Source organism: Echinops telfairi, unplaced genomic scaffold (genome assembly GCF_000313985.2).
Source record: "Echinops telfairi isolate 266 unplaced genomic scaffold, ASM31398v2 ScPeMD7_7468;HRSCAF=8506_0, whole genome shotgun sequence".
In the NCBI taxonomy this organism is placed as follows: domain Eukaryota; kingdom Metazoa; phylum Chordata; class Mammalia; order Afrosoricida; family Tenrecidae; genus Echinops; species Echinops telfairi.
The window spans coordinates 56,294,492-56,321,001 of record NW_022111369.1 but is presented as its reverse complement, the minus strand read 5'-3'; the positions used below and the strand labels follow the sequence as shown (position 1 = coordinate 56,321,001).

The 26,510-nt window shown below is 41.6% G+C and overlaps 1 protein-coding gene across 1 annotated transcript in view; it reads left to right on the top strand.

Moving 5' to 3' along the window:
* ATP8A1 (ATPase phospholipid transporting 8A1) overlaps positions 1-26,510 on the top strand; it is a 222,369-nt gene that overhangs the window by 32,940 nt on the left and 162,919 nt on the right. Inside the window, exons 7-14 of the mRNA XM_030888552.2 lie at positions 1,579-1,652; positions 4,204-4,273; positions 6,090-6,217; positions 11,569-11,680; positions 12,743-12,908; positions 14,342-14,469; positions 16,593-16,670; positions 20,953-21,041. Coding sequence (XP_030744412.1) covers positions 1,579-1,652; positions 4,204-4,273; positions 6,090-6,217; positions 11,569-11,680; positions 12,743-12,908; positions 14,342-14,469; positions 16,593-16,670; positions 20,953-21,041 — 845 coding nt within the window. The remainder of the gene's footprint in view (positions 1-1,578; positions 1,653-4,203; positions 4,274-6,089; positions 6,218-11,568; positions 11,681-12,742; positions 12,909-14,341; positions 14,470-16,592; positions 16,671-20,952; positions 21,042-26,510) is intronic.

Sequence of the window (26,510 nt, the reverse complement as noted above, 5' to 3'; positions counted from 1 at the left end):
CATTAAATCATACGTCCGACACTAATACACAAAGTCTTCCTCCATCTCACAAAACACACACTATGATGCCAACTGCAGGAGGAATGCCAAATCCGTGAATGTGTAAGCATCTCAGTGCTGGCAGGGGTCTCCACACGGCTGCTCCAGCACCCAGGGTGCATCAGGGTAGGTCCATGTGGCTTCTCCTCAGGGATGCCTTGCAGGAAGAGAGCTTTGCCAGTTGAAGCAGGGAACTGGCTAAGGCAGCTGCACCCTGGTCCGACCATCACAAAGCAAGAGACCCGAGAACTCGAAAGGCAAGGCTTCTCCTCAGGGATGCCTTGCAGGAAGAGAGCTTTGCCAGTTGAAGCAGGGAACTGGCTAAGGCAGCTGCATCCTGGTCCTACCATCATAAAGCAAGAGACCCGAGAACTCGAAAGGCAAGGCTCACCGAGCCATTTATCTCTCGGCCCTTTAATTAACCCCACATGTGTTTATCAACCCAGTTGGCACAATAAACTTTAACATCTCAGTACTCTTAGCCATTAGTAGATGTGACTTTCAAATGATTTTATGTTTAAAAACTATAATACTAGTCCTAATATAAATTAAGGGGGGAAATTAAAATATTTTGAAGGTTGTTTATCATCATTTGACCGTAAAAATAAACAAAAGTGTGTAATACTTGAATTCCCAAAGCTTTTCAATTATTGATTACTAATAGTGCATCTCTATGAGGTAGTTTGAAAAGAAATCTTGAATATGAATGAAAGCTTTATTGGCTTTAATTTTGAAGTGAAGAAGCTGAAATCTTAGAATCAAAAATCACTGATGAGTTGAGATGTTTAGAAAGTCTAAATACCATATATACTCGAGTAGAGACCAAGCTTTTCAGCAGATTTTAATGTAGTTTTGTGGTAAAATCAGATGCCTTGCCTGATATTCGGGTCAGCTTATACTCGAGTATATGCGGTAAAATAGAATGAGAAGTTATTCAAGTCTGGATAGGTTCTTAGCATGTCTGTCATATCCTTGCTGAAATATTTGCACTTGATTCACTCAGTATAGTACCTAGACTTTATTACTTATTTATGTCACTCAAAATGCTGCAATTATGACTTCTAATTTCCTGAGATCTATCTATATCTGTGCAATGAAGCTAATAAGATTGAATGCAGTTAACTCGGAAAACTTTTCGGACTCGGAAAAATGTCAACAGAACCAATTATTCTAGGTTACTTTGCTCAGACACTGGGCTGAGGAAATACCATCTATAAAATAAAGTAGTCATTTATATAAAAGTGCATTTTTACTTTTATTTGGTAAGATATGCTTATGAGAACACTTTTGAGAAAACTTTGCGCTGAAAATCGAACTTAAAAGCAAATAAGCATTCCTTAAATATGAAGTGTTTTCTTCTGCCTTTAGACCTGATCAAAATAAATCTTGAAAAAATAGGCACAAGACATTTTTATTAACATGTATTATTTTTATAATAATTTCAAACTTTCTGTCTCTTTTGTCCATTTGTTTGTTTTCTCCCTCTGTTATTCATTTTTTTCTCTTCCCATTTTGATTGTTTTAAACTGGGACATGTAGGTGGCAGTGGGGGAAATAGTGAAAGTGACCAATGGGGAACATCTCCCAGCAGATCTCATCAGTCTGTCGTCAAGGTTAGCACCACTGAGTTTCACAGGACATGTGTACGTGGGTCCTCACCCTAAACCAGAGAATAGTTGCACCCAAATATGGTTTATTTCTCTCTTCCGTTAAGACCAATCGTATTTGATATTTCCTGATAATGAGCATTTCACAGATGTTCTAAACCGTCTTACCAGAATCCAATGTTGGATGGTGCTTGTCCCGCAGTTGGACAGATTCGGCTCTTATTGTTATCAATAGGAGTCCATGAGGCATGCCCGTAAAGGTGGATTTCAATTCCGCACACATCATTGATGAAAATTGATATTTCACAGCATGCCTCAGTTGCAAGGCTTAACTTCTTACCTCCCCAGGGTATGGTATTGAGCACTGTTAAGCTTTCGTGAAGCAAAGAATCACTGAGAAAATTTCATGGTCTAAAATCTACCCGTTTTATTCTCAGAGTTAAAAAATATCTTTAAGCTCTGCAGACCTCCTCTGGTGTTTATGACTCTAATTTGGACGTGTATAGGGTTTATGGAGGACCCCTGCACAAAGTTGGATGTTGTACATTTTGTACCGCATGCGGTGGGATCAACTTTTATCCCACTTGTAACAAGTGACAAAGTGCACGTTACTGTGAAAAATTTCCGCTGTTGACCAGTGTCTGTATTGTGATACGCATCTTGTTTCATTTTTCCACCTACTAATCAAAAAGCCTGCTCAGCCTCTCTGACTGTAGTATGTGTCTTGGATGTCATCATGATTTGCTGAACTGCGTATTCTCTAGCATGATTCCTTATCTGCGACTTCTTGCTGCGTTTTCACAGCACTACTAAGAACTGCTTTGGTGTTACTGAAAATGTAATTACTGGGAATGTAGATTTACATGCATTTTTGTTTGTCCCACTTCAAATAGAAGTCAGCCATTTAACTTTCTAAAAGAGTTACTTTACAAAAGAAAGACAGACCTAGAGCTAAAACATCATTCTCACTGTAATAGGAGAATGGCCTTGGATAAGTACATTGATCCATAAAAATTTAATGCATTTTCCTGCCTGAATCTGGATTCAACACTGTACATTTAGCATTTGTTTGTCATCATGCTTCTATATTATCAGAAGATAAGTTTTCTAAAGCTCACAAACTGTTTAAATTTCCATTTTATACACAAGTGACAAATTGAGTCAAGTAGCCAGAACTAAGTTACCATGGTGACTGCGGTAGAAAATAAAGTTTGAATAATTGATAGAATGAAATGTAATTATTGAAAGATTTCTCTAGTTAGGGAGAAGGAATGCCTTTATGAAAAAAAACTCATAGAGTAGGACTTAAGAATTTGCAGAATTTTTACCTGTAAAAGGTAAGATCCATGTGAAAAGTAATTTTCACAAATTTTCAGGCCACAAAATTAAGCTAATGGTGCATTTCAGAAACTTTGGGAAAATCTATTCTGCACATGTACAAATTGGAAACTGTCCAGAAGATTCCAGGTGTTTTTGACTTACAAATGTATTTCTTGTTAGCTTTGATCACACCTGATTGTGATTATATCCATAGTTACTTATATGATGCCAGGAAGTTAGGTGTATTATATAACCAAAGACCAAAAAGATGGATTTAATTTCATAATGATTTTCTTTATAGTTTAGGATATAGTTATTCTGTCGGGCTACAAACTGACATGCTGACAGTTTCTCGGTGAATAAAGTCCGTGTGATTAAGGGACAGGATATGAGCCGGTCACAGGTGCAGTGTCCTGGTAAAATGAGAACACACCCCCCCCCTTACCACAGCCACCCCACAACAGAGTGTGCTGAAACACTTGGGGGCAGCTCATGACGTTGATCTTCTAGCTGTAGGTCAAGGAGTAATAATAGCCAAATGGGCCAATGCTTAGTTTACTATTGAGCTGCAGTTTCACTTTTGCTGCCCAAAGCCTCTGGAGCAGCTGGGAGAGCAGGAGCAGGAGAAATGGGAGCAGAGAAGGTGTGTCTGCTTTCATCGTAAGTCTGTTCACACAGCTTCTAAACGGGGGCTTGGAATGTTAGCAACACGTTTCATATGATTCTACTCCCTGCATCGAGAAGAGTAATAAATGCAAGTTTGTAGAAGTAGCAGTCTGGAATTTTCTACTCAGCTACTTTTCTTAACCAATTTACATGTGCTCCACCAGCATGAAATCCCACTTGATATTTCTGAGTTAAACTAAAATCTCAACACAGAGCTGCTTACAATGCAGATGGCATCTGTGTGGTGTCTATATGGATGAGCAAATTAAATCCAATGTGACAGATCTGTTCATTTACGTTTCTCACAGACCAGAAGTGATTGCTGTTAGGGAATTGCTTTTGAGTCTTTCTGGCTGAAAAGCAGATCCATAAGCTGTCATGCTTGGGTTCAGCCTCCTGGCATCTTGCTGTTAGAATGAGAACCATTGAGCAAGGAGGTAACTCATGGCTTTGTTTGGAATCAAAGGCTTCTGTGAGTCTGAGCATTTACATAAAGTTTGCTACTCGTGTTGCTGTGGCTGTGTTCCCCATCCTTTCCTAAATATTTGTGCTTCTCAATTTCACACAACAGTGAGCCCCAGGCCATGTGTTACATTGAAACATCCAACTTAGATGGTGAGACAAACCTGAAAATCAGACAGGTAAGGTCGCATGCAAGTCTGTCATATTGATTGCAGTTTTACTGCATGGAATGAAAGCTTATTTCTCAGTGTTATTATCTGGGGTGGAATTAATTCTATCCAATTGCAAATATTTTCTCACTGAACCTCTCTGGCTATAAGAGGTTTTTCTGGACTGATGTAATTAAATATTGTACAATGGTTAGACTTAGTTGGAGGATGATAAAGTCCTTTATATAGATACTACGCATAATGAAATATGCATTTTCTGGAAGTTGGGTTCTATTTGCCTGGGATAGCAAAGGAAGAAGTGTCAGGCAGAGGATGAGGAAATGGAAGCGGAGATTGATTGCCTCCATGGACAACTGCTTGCTTTACCATGAGACGAGGGGAACTGGTTGGGCCTGGCTCCCGTTAGTGGACATTTTTATCAGACTCTAGAGCAGTAGTTCTCAACTTTCCTCCTGCCATGACCCTTTCATACAGTTCCTCATGTTGTGGTGACCCCACAACCATAACATTATTTTTGTTGCTACTTCACTACTGTTGTTTTGCTACTGTGATAAATTGGGCGACCCCTGTGAAAAGGTCGTTGGACCCCCAAAGGGGTCACGACCCACAGGTTGAGAACTGCTGGTCTAGACAATTCCTGATCCAAGTAGGTGGAGTGTAAAGCCCAATTTTAAATACATATGTAATTCAGATTTCTTGGAGTCAGGGAGACTATATGAACCTCTGAATTTTCTCTCTGAGATCATTTTTAAACCTTAAACCAAACATGTACCAGTCATCTTCCTAAAGCCAGCTCAGTTTAGCTTAACGAGTAAAGGATGTCAGCCCTGAGCATTGTGCTCCTTTAAGATCGATCTATGCATATAGGATCAAAAGTAACTGGTAAGACTTAGGAACCTTGGAGGCCAGTGGGTTTATGTTAATGGTGGAGGAACCAGTCAGAGAAGGGGGAGAATAACTGCCCCGTTGGAAGAGTAAAATTAGTGCCGCGCTGACTTGTCCCTTGCTGCACTGGGGCATGTTCTGCTGCACAACTTCTCGACAAGAGAAGGTTGTTTTAAAGTAGCTCAGGTAGCAGTCATTGCCCTGCTGGTAAAATGCTCCTAGTCTTAAATGGTTGGTCATGGTGTTAGCCTTATTTGTTTCCTTGTTCACCTGCCCCCAATTATTATTTGGCTTTTCCAGATTGAAACGTTTCCGTTGCTGTTCTGAAACATGTTTCTGTCTCAGGACATGGTCTTTATTTCTCTGTTTACTTTTCATACCCCCTCCAGCCCCAAACAACTGTAATATTTATATCTTCTCACATTTAAAAATGGCCTTTACAGCCTGTGTTCCTTGAGTGCTAGGTGAGTGGTGGAAACAATGGGGCACCGTATTGGAGTTTTCCCCTAAGTGGACTTAAAAGAACAGAAACATTACTACCCTTCTTGAATGAACATTCTGTTTCTTTTTCAACCCCTGTTGGAAATTCAGCACTGTCTAAGTGCTAGATATGAATTTTATTTTTGGAAATGGCTCGTCCTTTGAGGCCTTAGTGTGAAATATCTTAGGAGACTAGTTTATAATATCTTAACTATATTCCGGAACTTTTACAAAAGCTGCTCTGTTCTTAGGCTTAAAAAATGCTATGTTCATGGGGAGAGGAAGGTAGTCCGTAAGGATTTCTTGACAGTGAGAGTAGTGTCTAAGTGGAGGCAGTTGCTCGCTAAATTGTGGGCTCGCTTAGAGCTGGCTTTTCTTTGTGTCCTTATGGCCTGCGAGAAGTAATACCCCAAATGTGTGTAATGTTCTTTTGTCTAACTTAAAAAAATGTTTTTAATAGGGCTTACCAGCAACATCAGATATAAAGGACATTGACAGTTTGATGAGACTTTCTGGCAGAATCGAGTGTGAGAGTCCAAACCGGCATCTCTACGACTTTGTTGGGAACATAAGGCTCGATGGACACAGGTAGGTAAAGTCGGTTTCATGCGACCGTGGAACCATGGTGTGACAGAATGGTGACGTGTCTTCCAAGCCCAGATACAGATTTTCTTGTGCCCCAAGTTGGATGACTCAAACCCCTCTGTTGTGAGCATTAATCTTCAACATGGAGTCTTTTTGTTAAAGTGCTACATGATGGGCATCACTGAAGACCTCCCCAGGGTCCCTGCCAGCCTGGAAGGTAGATGTTTCCAGGGATGTGCCCAGCCTTGTGGCAGACTGTTTAATGAAGAAATAACCAGTGGCTCTTTATATATATATATATATGCCAGAATATTTATGATGTAATATATATATGCCAGAATATTTATGATGTAATATATATATGCCAGAATATTTATGATGTAATAGCAGATTATAGGCTTACCATGCAATCTGGATCCTGGGTCCCTTTCTGTAATCCCTTAGGCATAAAGAATATCAGAAGTTTGTTTGCAAGGAGGTTCATGGAATTGAATCCTTCCTTCTTTTCTCTGAATAATTCCACATGTTCTCTTCCAGGCCCTATTAGCTGTGGTCCATTTGGGTGAGGGTTTGCTTCTTCCCCTTCTCGCTGCCTCTCCTCTTTCCCCATTCATTCAGCCCATACTAGACTTGCCCGTGTGCAGCAACCAACAAAGCAGGAACATATTTCTTCTGCGCTTTCTTTCTTGTAGTGAGGGACAGATAAACAGATGAACAATAAAATGTGGCTGATAAGCAACTTCTGTAGTGTGCTAGGAAATGATAGCTCCTTGGGAGGGGGGCAAGGTGGCGGCAGTGGTAGCACAGGCAGGGGAGATAAGGAGTCCTAGGGAGGGCATGACATTTAGGTTTGTGTCATTTGGAAGGTAATATTTGAGCAAAGATGAGTAGGATTTGGGGAAGTTGACCACCTGACTGTCTGAAGGGAGAGGAGAGGACTCAGACAGAAGGAATAAAAATTACAAATCAGTTGTTATATCATTACTCGATCTTGGAAAGGTGGAAAGCTGCTAGGAGTGTTTGCAGAATGGGTTGGAGGCGCTTGTGGTTGGAGTAAGAGTGACCAGGGAAAAGAGATAGAAGAGGGACGAGAAAGTTGCTGGGCTCACGTAAGACTTGGAGACCTTTACACGTGTTTCACTCTTAGTGAAATGGGGATTTATTGGAGGACATTGAACAGAGGCAGACCAGCTTTTCAGCTGATTCCAACTCAGACAGCCCCATGGGACAGAGTAGAGTTCTCCCACTGGGTTTTATTGACTGTAGTCTTGGCAGCTGGGATTGGACTACTAGCCTTTTGGTCAGAAGCTGAGTACCTAACAGTTGGACCACCTCAGCTCTTTTAAGGAAGTTGATTATGTCCAAACAGAAAAGTTGAATATGTAACTACGGAGTTTGGGAGGGCGATCTGAGGAAAGTTTGTGAGTTGTTGGCATAGATATGTAAAGCTGTGAGACAAAATGATCACACAAAACGAAGACTACAGGTAGAAAAGTGAAGAGCCCCCAGGACTGGGTGGAGACACTTCCAACATTAAGAGGATAGGGACAAGGAGGGGGAACCAGCAAAAGAAGACAAGATGCCAACTTAGGAAGAGACAAACCTGGAGAGTGAAGAGCACATGCCCCCTGTGGAGGGCATGGCCCACGTGGCTGAGATGTTGCCCGGCTGAGGGTCTGAGAGCTAACGGCTTCATTCCGAGAATGGAGGCCTTGGGGCATAATCAGAAGAGTTTCATTCCTGATAGGAGTCAGTTTGAGATGGACAAAGAGCTGTTGAAATTAGCAAGCCGCCTCTGCAAAGAGTTGAGCTATAAGAGTGCATCAACAGGGAGGGGAGCTTTCCTGCTTCCCTCCTGTCTGCAGTTCTCGCTTCCTGCCTCTCTCCATCTACCCAGCTTCTTTAGTGGCCAAACCAAATGTGAGCTAAATGCTCATCCACCTGAGAAAATGTTATCAGGGCTTTCACTATTTTATCATTGCATTATTGTTATTTGAACCCTAAAGGACAGTTGGCATGTGCCCTTAAACCCTTATCCTCATTCATATCCACCAAAAGCTTTCTTGTGATTTCTGTGGTAATTATATGTTCTAAAATTGCCTCGGCGTGAGTGTGTGTGTGTGTGTGTGTGTGTGTGTAACATATGGTTATAGACTAATCAGAGATTTGACCAATTACAAAAGTAACACTTTTGTATTCTGACATTCTGCATTGGCCGGTTTGCCTGTTTTATCAGTTCCCCCATCAAACTGATGCCAAGCAAATCCTGGATCTGATGGTGCCAAATTTAAGAGCAAACTTTACAGATTCAGTTGCATTTTATGTGAAAGGGAGAAACTTGCTCAGTGCTGATATACTCCAAAAGATTAGTGGGAAGATGAAATTAAAAGATAGCAGATTTCACCCCAACACACTTTTGAAGCCCCCTTGTATTGGCAGCACAGATGACTTTTACAATGATACCCGGAGCTCTTTGGAGGCCCCTGTGTTTGGATAGTGTATGCTGATTCCTTTCTGGAAGATGGAATCACTGTTCGTGCCAGATACTTTGGAATTACAGTTCTGATGAAAACTCATACTGAATTTTGTCTTGAAATTGGAAAGACGAAGGGTTTATTTATTTATTTATTTATTTATTTATTTATTTATTTATTTATTTTTAACGAATTTGCGCCTTATCCCATCCGTACATACCACAGATGCTGGTGTGATAGCTGTTCTGGTATATCCTCGTTAAATAGATAAGGAGAGTCCCTGGGTGTTATAAATAATTAGTGCACACAGCTGCTAACAAAAAGGTTGGATGTTTGAATCCACTCAGAGGCATCTTGGTAGGAAAAAAGATCAACAGCGTTGAGAACCCTGTGGAGCTAGTGCTGCTCTGCCCCACAGGCTCCTTCCTCCCGAGTCGGAATCTGTGCCCCAACCAGGCTTCCTTTGAATAGGTGAGGTGAGGAACACTTGGCACAGATGTGACCCCAGAAGCTGGTTCCACACCTTTCCAAGAACCTCTTGGAAATGTGATTTGAGTCTGAGACCCCACACAAGTCTGAATTGCACCCCAACTTGGAAGCATACACGAGAAAGGTTCTCTTCCATTAGAATCCTGAAGGCACACGATTGTGCCTGGGGTGACATGAGGGTGACCCTTACTTTGTTCCTTTTTTTCAACTGGAATGCAGCTTTAGTTTCCTGAAGACGGACTCATCTAAATGAATCTGGGTTGATTTCCTTTGAGTTCGTGGAACTCACATCGTTCCTGAAGCAAAGTGTGAGGTCCGGTCTACCAGTGGCCTTCCCACCCCGCTGGACCATGAACATGCACCAGGCATTAAGGGCTCAATCTCACTGTCTCGTAACTGGCAAGGAAGCTGTTCTCTTGGGCCTTTCTTGGCAGATGGTTTCTTTCTTTTTCCAGAAAAAATTTCCACCAGCATATTTTTCTTTATATTTGACTATTTTTTTCTACTTGTTAAAATGAGGGCATGATGGAAATCCTTGCACCATTCCATTGCCATGCACACTCTCCGTTTATCTGTGGCAATCCTGTACCCTTCTGACATCCTTGCTCATATCATCCAACAATGCACTTACTGATTGGTTGTCCTTGTCATTAGGGGGGTCCAGTCAGTTCCGACTCATAATGACTCAGGGAAACCACAGGATGGAACACTGCCCCATCCTGCACCATCTTCACAAACGTCACGATGTTGGATCCCCTTGTTGCATCCACTGTAGCAATTCATCCCATTGAGGGGCTTCCTCGGTCACCAACCTCTACTTAACCAAGCATGACACTCATCTCCGGGGACTGGTACCTCCTCAGAGCACAAAATGCAAGAGACTTCTCCTCTTCCTGCCTCCAAGCCAACCACCTGGCTGTATTTCTTCCAAGACTGATTTATTTATTTATTCTTCTGACAGCCCCATGGTATAGTTAATAGTTGTCTTTGCCAACACCATACTCCGAAGACTTCAAATTCTTTTCAAGAATTCCTTATTCATTGATCAACTTTCACATGCATATAAGGTGACTGAACATACCAGGGTTTGGAATAACCTTCACAGTGCCATCTTTGCTTCTTAACACTCTAAGGCAGTGGTTCTCAACCTGTGGGTTTCCACCCCTTTGGGGGCTGAATGACCCTTTCACATGGGTTGCCCGATTCATAAGAGAAGCAAAATGACAATTATGAAGTAGCAATGAAAATAATTTTATGATTTGGGGGTCACGACAACATGAGGAACTGTATTAAAGGGTGGCGGGAGGTTGAGAACCACTGCTCTAAGGCATTTTGCACAGGCTCACCGAATGTAATATGCCATAGGATCCCTTGACTGCTGCTTCCAGGGGTATTCCATTCTACCTGGATCTACAAGCAATGCACAGTCAAACACAGTGGATATAGCCTGGCCATAAACAAAAACAACACAAGAATCCAATTTGAGCCTTATTTATGAAAAATGTGGTTTAAAGTCTATAGAATGGAAAGCTTCAACTTTGTAGTCAAAAACACTTCAAAGGACTTTTTAATATTTAAGACTTGTCAAGTGGCTGCCATTCATTAAAAATGTTATTTTCAATGAATACTTGGAGAATCAAGATTCAAAGAGCATAAAATTAATATCCCGGACATTTGAAATACAGGAGTCATCCCTGGGGAGCAAGGATGGCAATGCAGTTTCACGGCAGGTCTGTGTAGGCATCATCCCTTGCATATTATTTTGGCACCTGTATTCTCCAAGCTATTTTTAATTTTAAAGAAAGTATGTGAGTGGGCAGAGAACATATTTCCCAGCTCCACCACATCCAAACATCAAAGAAACCTAAATGAATTTACTAGTTCAGGAAAAGTCCTAAATAGAGTTAACAATTACTCTCTGTGAATCCCAAAACATCTCCTCCTCTTTAAGAGTAGTATCACAGGAGATGGTGATTTGCTGTTAGGAAAAGCAGCAAAGTAAATGCTGCCCTCCAGCCATGCTACCTGTGTAAGAAAATCATTCTTATGGGGGCGGGAGGGGGCGGGCAGATTCTTTTTCAAAAGTGGAGTAAATGGCCGAAGTTATTTCAATAACAGCACCTTTTAAGGGGCCTTGACAGTGTAGAAGTCAAAGTGCTCATTTGTGAACTGCAGAATCGGGTTCAAACGCACCAGCCACCACTGGGAGAAAAACATTGTGACGTTTGCTTTTGTAAAGACTTGCAGCCTGAGAAGCCAGATGCGGCCGGCCGTTCTACTCCGTCCTGTAGGGTCTGGGTTTGGCATGGGTTTGGTTTTGGTTTTCCGTAGTGGCTGTAGAATTTGCACACTTTTAGAAAATGTTTCTAATGTCAACATCCTCTGTTCTAGCACCGTCCCCCTGGGAGCTGATCAGATTCTTCTGCGAGGAGCTCAGCTGAGAAATACACAGTGGGTTCATGGGATAGTCGTCTACACGGGACATGACACCAAACTGATGCAGGTGGGGTTTTTACCAAGGACACTTGCCTCTTTGACTCTGTATAACCAGGACTACCTCAGTTACCTCCATACCAGTGAAACAATCGCTACATGCAACTCAAAAATCGAAAACCAGAGACACTTTTAATAGTAGTATCATTGTATGCTAGCATCTCCAGGCCTCTGGTATGGGGCACATGCGCCCATTAGTGTGCCTCTACGCCAAGTTGTGTTAAGGGTTGAACACAGGTTGGTGGTTCAAAACCATCAGCCAGTCTATAGGGAAAAAAATTGAGGGTCTTTGCTCCTGTACAGATTTATAGCCTCAGAAACTCTATAGAGTGTTGCTGGGGTTTGGGTTTTCATCAGCTGGGAAGCTAGATGCTTCTAGTCTATTCTGCACCAATGGCCAAGTAATGCAGTGTTTATCATACATGGCACAATTACTCTATTATAGCTACCAACAGAATGCTATTTCCTTCTTCTTTCTTACTGTTGTACTTGCGGCAAATGCTGGAATGGTACAGTGTTCTTGAAAAATAAAAAGATGGCTAACCACTGACACAGGAGCTATGGTTGTTAGCCAAGAGGCTGGCAGTTCAAACCCTCCACTCACGGTGCAGGAGAAAAAAGGTGGCTGTCTGCCTCTGTAAAGATTGTAGCCTTGGAAACCCTTCGAGGTGGGCGGCTCTGCTGTGTCCTATTGGGTCAGTATGAATTGGAAGGGATTCTGCAGCAATAAGTTTAAATGTCGACAGCTTATTCTATCTGTGATGGTTTTCTGCTCATTTTCATGTGGTGATGCTTTGGGCTGCTAACTGCCAGGCCTGTGGTTCAAAACCACCAGTTGCTCTTTGAGAGAAAGAGGAGGTTCCAGCCTCAGAAACCTTTGGGGACAGATCTTCTCTGCCCTATAGGGTCACCGTGTTTTCATGTACTAAATGACAGTGAATTTAACTTTTTTTTTTTAGTTTATCCATAGTTAGATGTTCTGACTTACTTTTGCATCCTCCTGAAAAAGAAATATATTTTACCAAATCATTTGTACACAGTTCTTAATTGCTCATATTATTTCTTTCCACAGAATTCAACAAGTCCACCACTTAAGCTCTCAAATGTGGAACGGATTACAAACGTGCAAATATTGATTTTATTTTGTATCTTAATTGCCATGTCTCTTATCTGTTCTGTGGGCTCAGCCATTTGGAATCGAAGGCATTCTGGAAAGGACTGGTATCTCAGTCTAAACTGTAAGCATTAAATTCCCCACTATTCTTATGTTTTTAGCCATGAAAGCATGTATTTGTTTCAACTTGATCTATTTCATGGGATTTCCTCTATTTCTAAAAGGAATACTTTGTTGCAAAGATTTGGGGGCATCCTATCTTTATTTCTCAGTGAGATCTCAGCAAATGTTAAAAATCAGCACAAGAATCCCTAAAATGTCTGAATCCTTAAAACATAAGGAGTACGCCAAGGTTTCGTGTAAAATGTTCGGTGTGTCCACCCATTAACACAAAACTGTTCTTGAAAAACGTTTTTATCCAAGGTATTAGAGAGCTACCTGGTCAGGAAAGTAGATTGTGTGTGGAGGATATAATAAATATATTTATTTTATAAAGCACCAAAAAATTCGTGTACATGTTTTCAAGACTGAATGTGCTTTCATTTGCACTCGGGAGCACAGTGAGCCATGTACTGATGGTCATCTTGGAACATGCATCTTTTTTACTGTTTGGCTATCAATTACCACTCTAGAGATTTCTAGGAAGTCATTTTGCATTTCCATTTGATGAGCTTTTTGCCTATAGATTCTTAAATGTTCAAAAGTGTAGAAACAAATTCCAGTAAAAATCTGTAGCAAAGTCTCCACGTTGTTTATAAAGCCATCTGTGTACCGTGTCAGCAGTGGAACTGTCACTCTTTTCAATTCATGTCTCCAGACCCTTGAAAGTGCACCTTGGGCAGGAGGAGGCGTGTAGTTTAAGCGGGACTGCCTGTGGCCTCGTGGTTGCATGGGGGCTGCTAGCAGTGACGTCAGCCGTTGGAGGCACCGGCCATTGCGCTGGAGGAAGAAGGCCCTTTCTCTTCCCATACAGAGCTACCATCCGGGAAACCCACGGGCCAGTTCTAGCTGCCCTGCAGGGTTTCTGAGAGCCAGAATTGCCTCGATGGCAGTGGGTCTGTTTAATACTTGTTTCTGCTGCTGGTTTATTTGTTTGCTTTTAAAATAAAGCCTCTTACAGGGGAAATTCTCAGTCATTTGATGAAGGTGATCCTACTTACTTGAGGCATTACATCTCAAAATCTGCCATTCTGCCCCTGGTTTCTGTTTGGAACAGGATTTGAAATACTTCATAATGCTTTCACTTTCAGGACCATGATGCCATGCCTAATAGGATTAACAAGAATACACATTCTGTTATTCCACCATGAAACACGCACTTGAGAATAAAGATAGTTGTCATCCTTTTCACTCCGGAATTACCTCTAGATGTGTATGTCCTATAGGAGAGGGCTTCAAAAAGTTTATGGGAAAATTCCATTATCTTTTATTGCCACTGTCCACACGCCTTTTGAAACCTCCTCATGCAATAAAGAAAGTACTTTGTGTGCTGAGTTTGTGGCCCATGGAAATACAATATCTAGGTGTAAATGACCTTTTCCACACCTCCTCCAACAGATGGTGGCGCTAATAATTTTGGATTGAATTTCTTGACCTTCATCATCCTTTTCAACAATCTCATTCCTATCAGCCTGTTGGTTACATTGGAAGTGGTGAAATTTACCCAGGCATACTTCATAAATTGGGTAACTATGAATCATTACTCTCTTTGTCACCCAAGCATACGTATTGTCTTCTGATCTCTCAGAAAACTTACCTTAATTACCTTTTATTTGGCTACAAGGATCCCTAGTGGTGCACTGGTTAAAAGCTAGACTGCTAACTGAAAGGTCAGTAGTTCAAATCTGCCAGCTGCTTCACAGGAGGAAATCAAGGCAATCCCTTAAAAGGATTATAGCCTTGGAAATCTTATGGGGCACTTCCGCTCTGTCCCACGGGGTTTTTATAAGTCAGAATCCACTCAGTGGCAGCTGGTTTATTGATTTTCTGGGATGGATCTTAAAATGTTTTTGATCCTCATACATTTATAATGGTAACAACCCTACCCCCATCCCTACACACATTTGACGAATCATAGATTTACAAACCAGACATCCTGGGAAAAGTAGGTCTCCAGTTGCGGAAACTTAAAAATATGTAGATTAGAATTCTGTTGCTAGGACTGACTTGCCGGCTAACGTTTGTTGAGTCATTTCACTTCTTTGAGGTTCATTTTCTTGCGTTCTGGCATGGGTATGGGAAGACATGCACTTCCTGTGCAGTCTCGGGGTGGCCTAGAGCAGAGGACTCGTGGCACAATGAAGAACTTCATGAGCAATTGGGTTCTACACAAATAAAGCTCTGTGGACCACTTGAAGCAACCAGGCTAGATGTAATTGTTATATGAGGGGCTTCAGAAAGTTTGTGGGAAACAATTCCATTGTTTCACAAACTGTTAAAATTTCCTTAGACATCTATATCGTTCACTTTTTCATGCTATACATAATTTCCACTGCGTTTTTTCCTTAACATTTTTGTTTTAATCCTGGAAAACCTATGTGCGTATCTACTTTCCTGAGTATTTTGTTTGCCAAATACAAGTATGTTGCCCTTCTACAGTTTTACTTTAACTAAAGTAAAAATCAATAGATTTATGTAAATTAAATAAATCTTCAAGTTTTATATGCCCAAAATTTTAATGTTCCTATAATGTAGAGAAAGCTTTGTATTGTATTACTTTTTGTTGTTTCTTTTTAACAATGACATTAGGATAAAAAAGACAAGACAAACAGCTGCTGTACAATGTGCAGCTCCCCATTTTCTTGAGTAAACTATTGACCATCATTGTCGTTTTTTTTAATTCCCTGGTACAGGTCACTAGAACTTAGAAGTGTAATGTTAACCTACTTTATGTTGAAGATATGGTACTGAAAAGTGTGTAAGATGATGTGTATGAATTTATTTGAATGATTCCTATTTATAGAAATAATAGTTGCATCATAATACTATGCAGCTCTAGTAACTAGTCTGATGATTAACTTTGGCTTATATTTTCAAAAATAATATTGTTTGTAAAGACGACTTGAGTGCGGAATCAGACCAGTAGCCTTCTTCCTTACAACTGCCTATCTAATAAGCACAGGAACTCTGGTGGCAGTAGGCTACACATTGAGCTGCTAATCACAGGGTCAAGAGGGAGAAAGATGAGACTCTCTGATTCTGTAAAGATAAAAAGTCTCAGAAATCCAGAGGCAGGTCTACTCTGTTCTGTAGGGTTGCTATTAGTCGGATTTCACTCAGCGGTGGGGAGTCTGTCTAACGAACATAGATTTTATAAGGCTTCAGATAAATGCAAGACTGATTTCCCAGTCTTCATTTAAAGGCAGCTTCTTCCTGTAGGGAAATGAGATTAGTAACAGCCTTCCTTTTATTCTGGCTCTGCCTGATGAGCCCTCTATGAAAATGTCTAATCTTGTTTCCAAAGGACTGCTGTGCTGCATTCAAATGACTGCATTTGAAATCCACTGTCATGCCTGTTAGAATAGTCCCTTTCCAATTAAGCTTCCTCTCTCATTTTCATTTCTCGTGATGCCCATCATAATCCTTATTTTAACCACTCTTCTGATCATGGCCACATTAGTTACTGTCCCTCTTAATACTGCATGTCATTTAAAACTGAACCGTCTACCCCAGAAGAAATAGTGATCAGTCTAGAATCAGAGGTGAGAGATCAGATATATATGTTACTCACCAGCTAAACAGGATATGTTTCCAAAATTTCATCCAAACCCTTATCTAAATGTAATGTTTGTTTTTCTTTGCCTTGAAGGATGTTGACATGTATTATGAACCCACCGACACAGCTGCCATGGCTCGGACTTCTAATCTGAATGAGGAACTTGGCCAGGTAAACTTCGTGTCTTGTAGCTATGTAGAAGTGGAAGTTAGTGTCGGCCAGTGTAATTTCTGCCTTACACGCAACTTGAGATGAATTGACAGCCTCTAAATGATCACTACTTGAGAGATAGGCATAAATGCATTCCCTAGTGAATGAATAGCTACACATTTACTAAATAAAGTTTTAAAAACTCTGCTTAAAGCAGGCTGTGCTCTCAGGATTAAAGATTAGCGCAAATACAGTCCCTGATCATATGCTCTAATGATGATGCAGCGTGTCTTGTTGTTTGTGAACTAAATAGTAGAGATAGTCTCTGGCTTTCAGTGTATTTGAGTTACTGCAAACTCCATTTACAACTGTCCATTTTTTGGTGAGGTTTTTTGATACATGTTATTAGTAATATGATTATGTATTGCATCATGTAATTTGCTGATGTGATCATTCTCAGGTGTTCACTCATAGGTGTAAAATTCTGTGATTCACAGTTGACAACAGCAGTATGGCAAACTGGTCTGTTTGGCAGTGAAGTTGTGCAGGTGTTGAGTCATCATGGATAGAGAGTTGGACAGTGTTCACCTCTAATGAACCATCTCCAAGCATTTTTATCAGAATAATAAGGAAGGGATTGGTGGGAAAATCATCCATATGCCAAGAATACTGAACTTAGAACTTGTGATTGCTGATACTGAGCAGCTTATAGATCATGAAGGAGAATTAGCAGATGAAGACCTAATGATTTTGAAGTAGAAAGAAAGAATAATGAAGAAGCAAATAGAGAGAAGCTGTTAAAAATGTTTACAGTGAAAGGATCAGCTAAAATTCTTTCTAAATTATATCAAGGCTTTGATTGCTTAAAAATACATGCCCAGATGCTGCTGCTGTTGTTCTTAGGTACCAACGAGTGAATTCTGACCTTGTATACAATAGGGACCTTATATACAACAGAGCGAACCACCGCCCAGCCCCGAGCCAGCCTCACGATTGTTCTTATGTGGGAGCCCATTGTTGCGGCCCCTGTGTCCATCCCTCTTATCAAAGCTCTTCCTCTTTCTCACTGCCCCTCTGCTTTACCAACCACGATGTCCTTCCCCAGGGACATGTCCAAAGTAGGTGAGATGAAATATCTCCATCCTTGCTTCTAAGGAGCATTTCTGGAGGTACTTTTCCAAGACAGATGGATCCTTCACCAGCACCACAATTCAAATGCATCGATGCTTCTTCAGGCTTCTTTTCAAATAAATCTGAGGTGATTGAAAATACCATGGCTTTGGTCCGACATACCTTAGTCCGCAAAGTAACATGCTTGCTTTGCAACACTTTGACAGGTCTATCTGTTTATGCATAATGTTTTCAACATCCAAAGACAAAGATTTGATTTACGAAGAGAGTGATAGTAAAAGGCAAGCAGTAATGAAAATGGAAAGCCAAATGAGGTAGACGGCTTTCATGTGAACGACCCTATGTTGAAGTCATCACAGTGGAGCCTTGTGATGCATCAAGGACAACCTGTCTCTGCATTTCTCACTGAGCTAAGTCTGAAAGGAAGGAAAGGTTTCTCGGGGAAAGGGCGAGTGTCTAAGTATATTTAGTAATAGGAACTTTAGATGCATAGTATATGCTCGACTGGTATATGTGGGTATATTTATAACCCATTTATAGGTGCCAACTGAGGGGAAAAATATGTTTGAGGATAGGGGAGACACTATTGTTATTGGCCAACTCTTTTGCTTTATTTAGCCAAAATTATAATTTCAAAAATCTTGGTGTTGATAAAGCTAATTGCATAAGCTATCTTCAGCTTTACAATTGATCGTTAAGACATATGGACTGATATTTCTCATTCTCTGTCTATATTAAGTAGCAGCACTGGCACTTTCTCATATAAACGATGACAACTTTATGGAGGCAGGTTTCTGTACATCTGTAGTTGTATCTAAACGGTGACTATATATACATGTGGATATCACCCAATTGCACAGGAATCAAATCAACTACATCGGTGGAAAGAGACAATGGAGGAAGCTCAGTCTCATCAATCAGGAAAGGAGGCAACTTGTGCAAATTCAAGGTGAGCTGAAGAACATTAAAACAAGTCCAGGAGATCCAACATATGACCTTGAGAATATCCCACCTGATTTTAGAGACCATCTCGACAATAGACACATCGCACAATAAAGACAAATTCTAAGATGTCATCAAAGACATCATACATGATCAAAGCAAAACGTTATTTAAAAACATTAAAGAAAGAAGAAAACAAAATGGACGTCAAAAGAGACTGGAAATTGCTCTTGAGCACAGAAAGAAATGAAGTATGAGAGCCAAACAGAAGCTTTCAAAGAACAACTCAAGGTGACAAAGTATTATAAGAATGTGTGCAAACCCTGGGAGTTAGAGAACCTGAAGGGAAGAAGGAAAGAACACACTTGAATTTCTCAAGCTGGAAAAATTGGGGGTGGGGGCGGGGAGTATTTAACCCCCAAGTTGCCATACTGAAGGTGTCTATGGTAAAATATTGAACAAGGCGTGAAGCATCAAAAGAAGATGGAAGAAATTCAGGAGAATCACTGTACCCCAAAGAATTGGTCAACATTCAGCCAAAATTTTGGAAGTTAGCATATTATCAAGAACCAATGGAGTTGAAGGAAAATACTCCAAGCTGCCCAGAAGGCATTAGTGAAAAGCAAAGCTCCGAGAATTGATGGAACCCTAATGGAAATGTTTCAACAAGGAAATAAAGCACTGGAAACACTCACTAGCTGAAACCAAGAAATTTGGAAGACAGCTATCTAGCCAATCACCTGGAAGAGATTCATATTAGGTCCATTCCAAAGGAAGCCAGCTGATCCAACAGAACGTGGAAATTATCGAACAGTATCATGAATGTCATATGCAACAGAGTTTTGCTGAAGATAACTAGAAAATGATTGCAGCGCAAACATGGACGGGGAACTGCCAGGAATTCAAGCTGGCTTCATAAGAGGACGTGCATCGAGGGATGTCCTTGCTGGTATCAGCTGGCTCTGGAAAGCATAGGATGCGAGAAATATATTTACCTGTGTTTCATTAACTATGCAATGGCATTCAGTCTTGTGGATCATAATAAATAATGGATACATTTTATAAGAGTAGGAATTCCAAAAGTCTTCATTGTGTCCGTGTGGAACCGATACATAGACCAAGAGGCAGTGGTTGGACCTGAACAAGGGGATACTGTTTTGCTTAACAGCAAGAAAGCGGCATGTCAGGGTAGTATCATTCCACTGGTTATTGAGGATATATGTTGAGCTGCTAATCTAGGAAGTTACACTATGAAAAATAATGCCATGTCAGGATTGGAAGAAGACTGATTGACAAGCTGTGACACAACCTTGCTTGCTGAAACAGAAGAGAACTTGAAGCACTTATTGATGAAGATTGAAGACTACAGCCTTCAATGTGTAATATAGCTCAACAGAAAGATAACACAGACCCTCATGACTTGGACCAATAGACAACATCATGATCAGCAGAAAAGATTGAAGTTGCCAAAGATTTCATTGTATTTGGATCCACAATGACTGCTCCAGAAGCAGTCATCGAGAAATCACTGGGCACATCTACTACAGTAGACCCCCCGAAGGTATTAAAAAGCAAAGATGTCACTTTGAGCCCTAAAACGCACCTGACCGAAGCCCTGATTTTTCCATTTGCTTCATATGCATGTTTAAGCTGGACATGGACCAAGTGCAGGCAAAATGCTCTTTGGAAGGGAGGCTGGCAAGACTTCATCTCTTGTAGCTTGGACATCTTTATCAGGAGTGACCCATCCCTGAACAAGAACTTCACGCTTATTGGTGAAAGAGAGGGTTGGATAAGAAGAGGAAACTTCTCAATGAAATGGATTGACACTGCCACCATGGCTCCAAACGTGGCAAAAGTGGTGACGGCGGCGTGGGACACGGCAAAGTTTCATGCTGTTGTACACGAGTCACTATGAATCGCAACCAACTGATGACACCTCACGGCGACGACAACAAGAACGTAGGTTTTCTGATATCTTGAAAGTCTTCTTTCTTTATAGGTGAACTATTGCATTGCTAAAATACTCAAAACAAAACAAAATAAATAGTTCGACACCTCCCTTGAGGAATGCAGGAATCAATCATTTAATAGTTGGTATCCCTTGTGTAATTTTATAATTGTAAAATGATACATATATAATTAAAATTTTCTTTTCTTCTATAAAAAACAAGCCAGGCATACAAAGGCAGGCATGTGAAATTTTAATGAGACATTTTCAATTTTTCAGGTTAAATACATCTTTTCTGACAAAACTGGTACGCTGACCTGCAATGTCATGCAGTTTAAGAAGTGCACCATAGCAGGTGTTGCCTATGGGTAAGCTCTTTTCCACTAATTAGAATATTAAATATGCGTTTGATTAATACTACCAGCTTGGTACATTTGGAAATGTACTTATTAAGAGGGATTGATTTTAATTGAAAAAGCAGTTGTTTTTACTCCACATCCATGTACATTTTGTGTTTCAAAATTTAGCTTTGTTATCAAGTCACCTATTAGGTGGGGCTCTGCCTAGTAGTTTTTTTAGGGTGTGCTGCTCCAGGTCTCTCTCTTGCCGGGGTGGTCGGTTTCAAGCACAGGTATATTGCCATAAGTCTCCGTACAGCTTGCATGGGTTCAGAACAATGCACACAGTCTGAGAAGTTTTCAGGATAAAGTATTCAGTTTTCCATTGTTGTTGTTTTAATCCTCTCTCTTCTTTGCAATTACCCACTGATAGCCACTGCAATTCACCCAATTCTAGCTCAGAGTAACCCTACAAAACAGAATGGCACTGGCACCATGCAGTTCCAAGGAATCCTAGAGGTAGAGATTATGGTCGGCCTGCTAATCACAAGGTCACCAGTTTGAGCCGCCAGATACTCCTCAGGAGAAAGACAGGGCTTTCTACTCCCGTAAAGAGTTACACTCTCGGAAACCCATAGGCGCACTCTGTCCTATAGGGTCTCTATGAATCAGAATTGAATCGATGGCAGTGAGTTTGGTTTTGGTTTTTTAATTAGAATCTTGATGGAAGCAGACTCCCAGCCACGTCTTCCTCCCACAGAGTGGTTGCAGGACTGGAACCACCGGCCTTTCTATTAGCAACCTAGTGCTTTAACATTTGGCCCAAAGAGCTCCTTATATTGCAAACACAGAGCCATCTAAAATTCTGATGGCAGGGAGGAGATAGCAACATGAAACATAAATCCAAGTGATAATGAATATGTCAGCAACGTGTGTCGGGTTATTAATCCCCTTTACAATGTGATTGATGAGCACTCCACTCACCCTTTATTTCGGATTCTAAAGAAATTGGTGTTACAACACTTTCATTTTGCAATAAGATTATTAGGCAATGTGAGAGAATTAATTTCCAGTAAATGCCTGATCATGAGAGATGAAACACCTTATTGTGGATGGACATGGGCGTATTATCAAACTTCCCAACCACCCTTGTCTGCGAGTGAGACTGGTGAGCCTTGGTCTCTCAGCCCTAATTGCATGGGTACTGGTGTCTGGGTTTTCTGGCTTGCACCCATTCGTACCCACTCACCCTCTGTCTCCTAATAGAAAGCCAGGAGAAAAATAGGCCATGGAATATTGGAAATGACTTGGCTAACATAAAGAAGTAACCATTTGTTGGATTTTAACTATTTATTAAACATGACTCCAGGCCTGGGGCCTGCAAAGAGAAACAGACTGAGGCGAGTGCCCTTCCGGGTCGGAGAGAGTGTGACTTCTAAGTGTGTGTGTCAGTGAGGCTTCCAGGACAGTTAATGAAATGATCTACCCAACCCTGAGAGCAAGCTTTTGATTTTAAATGGAGACGCATTCCACTAGTTAGATTATGTTTTGCTTCCTTCTTCCTTCTCTGAAGCCCCGGCCATTCCCTACACAAAAGAGGCTCTCCCACTCCTTGCTCCAGTCTTCGTTGCTGCAGGCTGCACTGTTAGCAGAAGCTCCTCGCATGGCAGAGTTACAGTCACACTCGAGACATCTTGTGTCCTTCCCACAGGAGCGTGGTGGCACAGCGAATTAAGCATGGGGCTGCTTAATGCAATGACTAGAGAAACAAATTCATGGACACTCATATGTATAAGAAAGAGGTTTAGATACCTGAGCAATTGAACATTGAGAAAACATCCTAGCCCAGTCCAAATCAAGTCCATAAGTCTGATATTGGCCCATATGTCCGATACCAATCTATAAAGTCCTCCTCAGACTCACAAAGCACATGCAATGACACCACATGCAGGAAGATCACAGGCCAGTGAGTGAAGAGTCTTCTGGATCCAGTGGCATTGTAAGCAGCTCAGCACTGGCAGGGGTCTCCACATGGCTCTTCTAGCTTAGGGCAGTAGCATAGCTCCATGTGTCTTGTCAGCTGCAATGTCTCCCAGGGAGTGAGCCTGTGTCCTGCCTCCAGTGAGCTATTTATCTTCTTAGCACTTCCAAATGAGGTCATCAAGCTGGGACCTGATTGACAGGCTAAACTCCACCCCTTCACTCTTTTTTTTTCTTAATCATTGTATTGGGGGCTCGTACAGCTCTTATCAAAGTCCACATATACATCCATTGTGTCAAGCACATTTGTTGCCATCATTTTCAAAACATCTTCTTTCTACTTGAGCCCTTGGTATGAGCTCCTCGTTTTTCCACCCCTTCATTCTTCATCCTCTCAAATTGACAACAGATTATATATAACTACCAGCTGCAGGGTTGGTTGTTCAGACTTATAGAAGTCATAGAAAAGTTGAGTCTAGCTGCTTCTGGAAAGACTGACAGACATGGTGGCCCTGTGGGGCAGCCCTGCTCTTCTCTGTAGGGTAGCTTTGAGGTGGAATTGACTGGACACAGTGGGTTTGGCTTATTATGCCCACAGATTAACCAGAAGAAAGAAGGAAAAACCCACTGTGATGCTGTAGTATTTATGGCGACGTCTCTTTTTACAAGCATTCTGCATTCATTCGTGAATATTATTTCTGGAGTGATCGGTTTGATCATTGATATCCTAGGAACAATTGCAAATAGAACCTCCCCGATTGTGAAATGATCAGAACAGAAAGCTGTACTAAGAGGGAGTTTGCTCTCACCAAGCTCTGGAGCAGTCCAAACACTTGCAGCAGCAGCAACCATTACAGGGTCTGGAGACAGATCAATATCAGGGTAATATGTAGAGTAAGTTATTTTCACCATGACCTGGTGGCACAGCGGTTATGTGTTGGACTTGCTCATTACAAGGCTGACAGTTCAAAGCCACCAGCCATTCCCAGGGATAAAAATGGCTTTCTATTCCCATAAAGAGGGTGCAGGCTTGGAAACTCGCAGGGAAGTTCTACCCCATCCTATAGGTCCCTAGGCGTTGCATATGACTCGATGGAGGTGAGGTGTTGGTATCGCGTAGCTGAAGTTCCTGGTGAAACAGACTCCTTCTTGGGAAAGTAGCGTTGTGTCCGGTGCAGTCCAGTCTTTGAGTCATCAGACAGGAGTTTTAGTCCTGGCTGGGTCACAGATTTGCCATGTGACCTCGGAGAGTTCCTTCGCAGATATTTTTGAGTTTTTAAAATAAAATGAACATGGTGAGACCATATGACCTCTGGGGCCTTTTTACAGATAGGAAATTCTAGCTTGTCAAAAAAGAATGATGAAAAGTCAGCGTTCTGTTGTTGCCTCATTTTAACTCTAAATAGAATCTACTTAATCCTTTGCTCTAAACTGGTAAAATCCTCCTAATTTAGGATAATTATTACTATTTTTTAAAGTTAAAGTAATGCCAGGAGTCAAATGGAATGAAACTGGTTGTTAAACTACCTCCTGTTGTCAGTCATGCAGTGTGTGTGTGTGTGTTAAGCATCATTAACCTGTGTTGAATGCGTCATGGGGTAGTATGGTAGGGTAGTATGTAGAGTCAGTTATTTTCATCATGACCTGGTGGCACAGCGGTTATGTGTTGGACTTGCTCATTACAAGGCATTAGCGGTTATGTGTTGCTCATTACAAGGCACAGTGGTTATGTGTTGGACTTGCTCATTACAAGGGGGAACAGTGAGCTGTGAGCCAGATGCTCAATGATTTAAATCCACCAGCTGCCCCAGGGAGAAAAAGGAGGCTGTCTGCTCCCATAAAGACTTCTGGCTTCAGAAACCCTGAGAAGCAGTTTCCCCCTGCCCCATAGGGCTGCTATGAATCTGCATCCACTCCATGACAGTGGGTTTGGGTTTGGGATTCAAACCCAGGTTGAGTTTTTATTGGCATCTCCTCTGCCACGCTTCCTGTAGCCGGTGAGGACCGGGATGGCAGTGTGACAGAGCTGTCAACATAAAAGCGTGGAAGAAACAGGTGACTGTAGACTGCTCAGCTGTTTTCAGTCCGGGACACAGCACTTACGACCAGCCATTCTCCATGGGACCAAGTAATTACTGTCAGCCACCTTTCGGTGGGAATTTCCTCTGGGCACGCTTGGGTTCTAGGAACTTAGACAGGGAAATACCCGGGTTTTGCTAGCTTGTTGGCACTGTAGCAATGCATAACACTTGTTTAAGATGAGGCTCATTGAGGTGAGCATCCAGCCCCAGTCAAAGGCAGCTCGATGTTAGTCCTCCCGGAAATGGCCAATCAGACTCAGCAAAGCACAAACGTCTGTGTGCTAACCATTGCCTCAAGTTTACAAACTCATGGCTGCTGCTTAGTGGGACTTTTTAAGAAGGAAGTGAAAAGTCAAGCTGTTTTATTCTTGTTTGCGCCAAAGCGGGGTTCTGTTGGGTTTTCTCAGTTGGAAAGTCGCGACTTTGAAGTTCCTGGAGCTGTGACTTTTATCTAGTTCTGTATATCACATACGTTTGTAAGAAGACAGCATTTAACACTTAAAACACGGCTTCCTTAGGTTGGAGCTTGGGGCCTTTTAAGCTACATAACTACTCGAGAATGAGCTTCTCCCCAGATGTGAGGGTCAGACCCTCAGCTTCAACAACAGTGAGAACTGGCAGGAGCTCGGGTCAGTGTGTATAGATTGAGTAGCACCAGGCCCTCTCTGGTTCAATCAGGAGACTGGAGTTCAAGCTCTGGGGCTGATCTGGCTTGAGTGCTATGAGCCCTGGAGTTTTACAGTAGGCTAGCTCTCTCTCTCTCTGTTAGTCCAGCCCACCAGGGACATGATTTCCCCTTCTTTTCAAGCACACAATTAAGAAGCCCTTTAATAAAGACTAGTGGGTAAAAGACACCATCCCCAGTGCGGTTGGCGTGAAGGCAATGGATCCTGGCACGAGGGGAGTTTAATGTTGTGGAGATGCCCTGGGATAAAGGGGAGCTGGTGGTGCTGTGGCTGAGGCTGTAGGTTGCTCACTGCAAGGTTGTTGGTTCAAACCCTATAGCCACCACAGGAGAAAGCTGAGGATGTCCATTCCTATAAAGATATGCAGTTTTGGAATCCCTATATAGGGTTTCTAAGAGTTGAAATTGACTCCATGGCCATGGGTTTGGGGGTGTTTTGTGGGGAGACGGTTGGAATGAATAATAAGGTCCATGTTATGACCAGGTGAGTGAAAGTTTAAAGAGAATGAGTGGAATGGATATTTACAAAGTGAAAAGATACCAGGAGTTGACAACAGCTTTTAATGTATATTTTCCCAAGTGACAATGGCATTATACTTTTACAAACTTGGCAGTTTGGAAGCTCTGTCTGTGTCTAGTCAACTTAACCTAAAGAAATCATATCGGGTGAGCATGTATAATGAGAGATGGGAAATACGGCCATCGGCCGTCTGGGTGGTTGACGTGAAATGTACACCTTGATGAGGCTTCCCT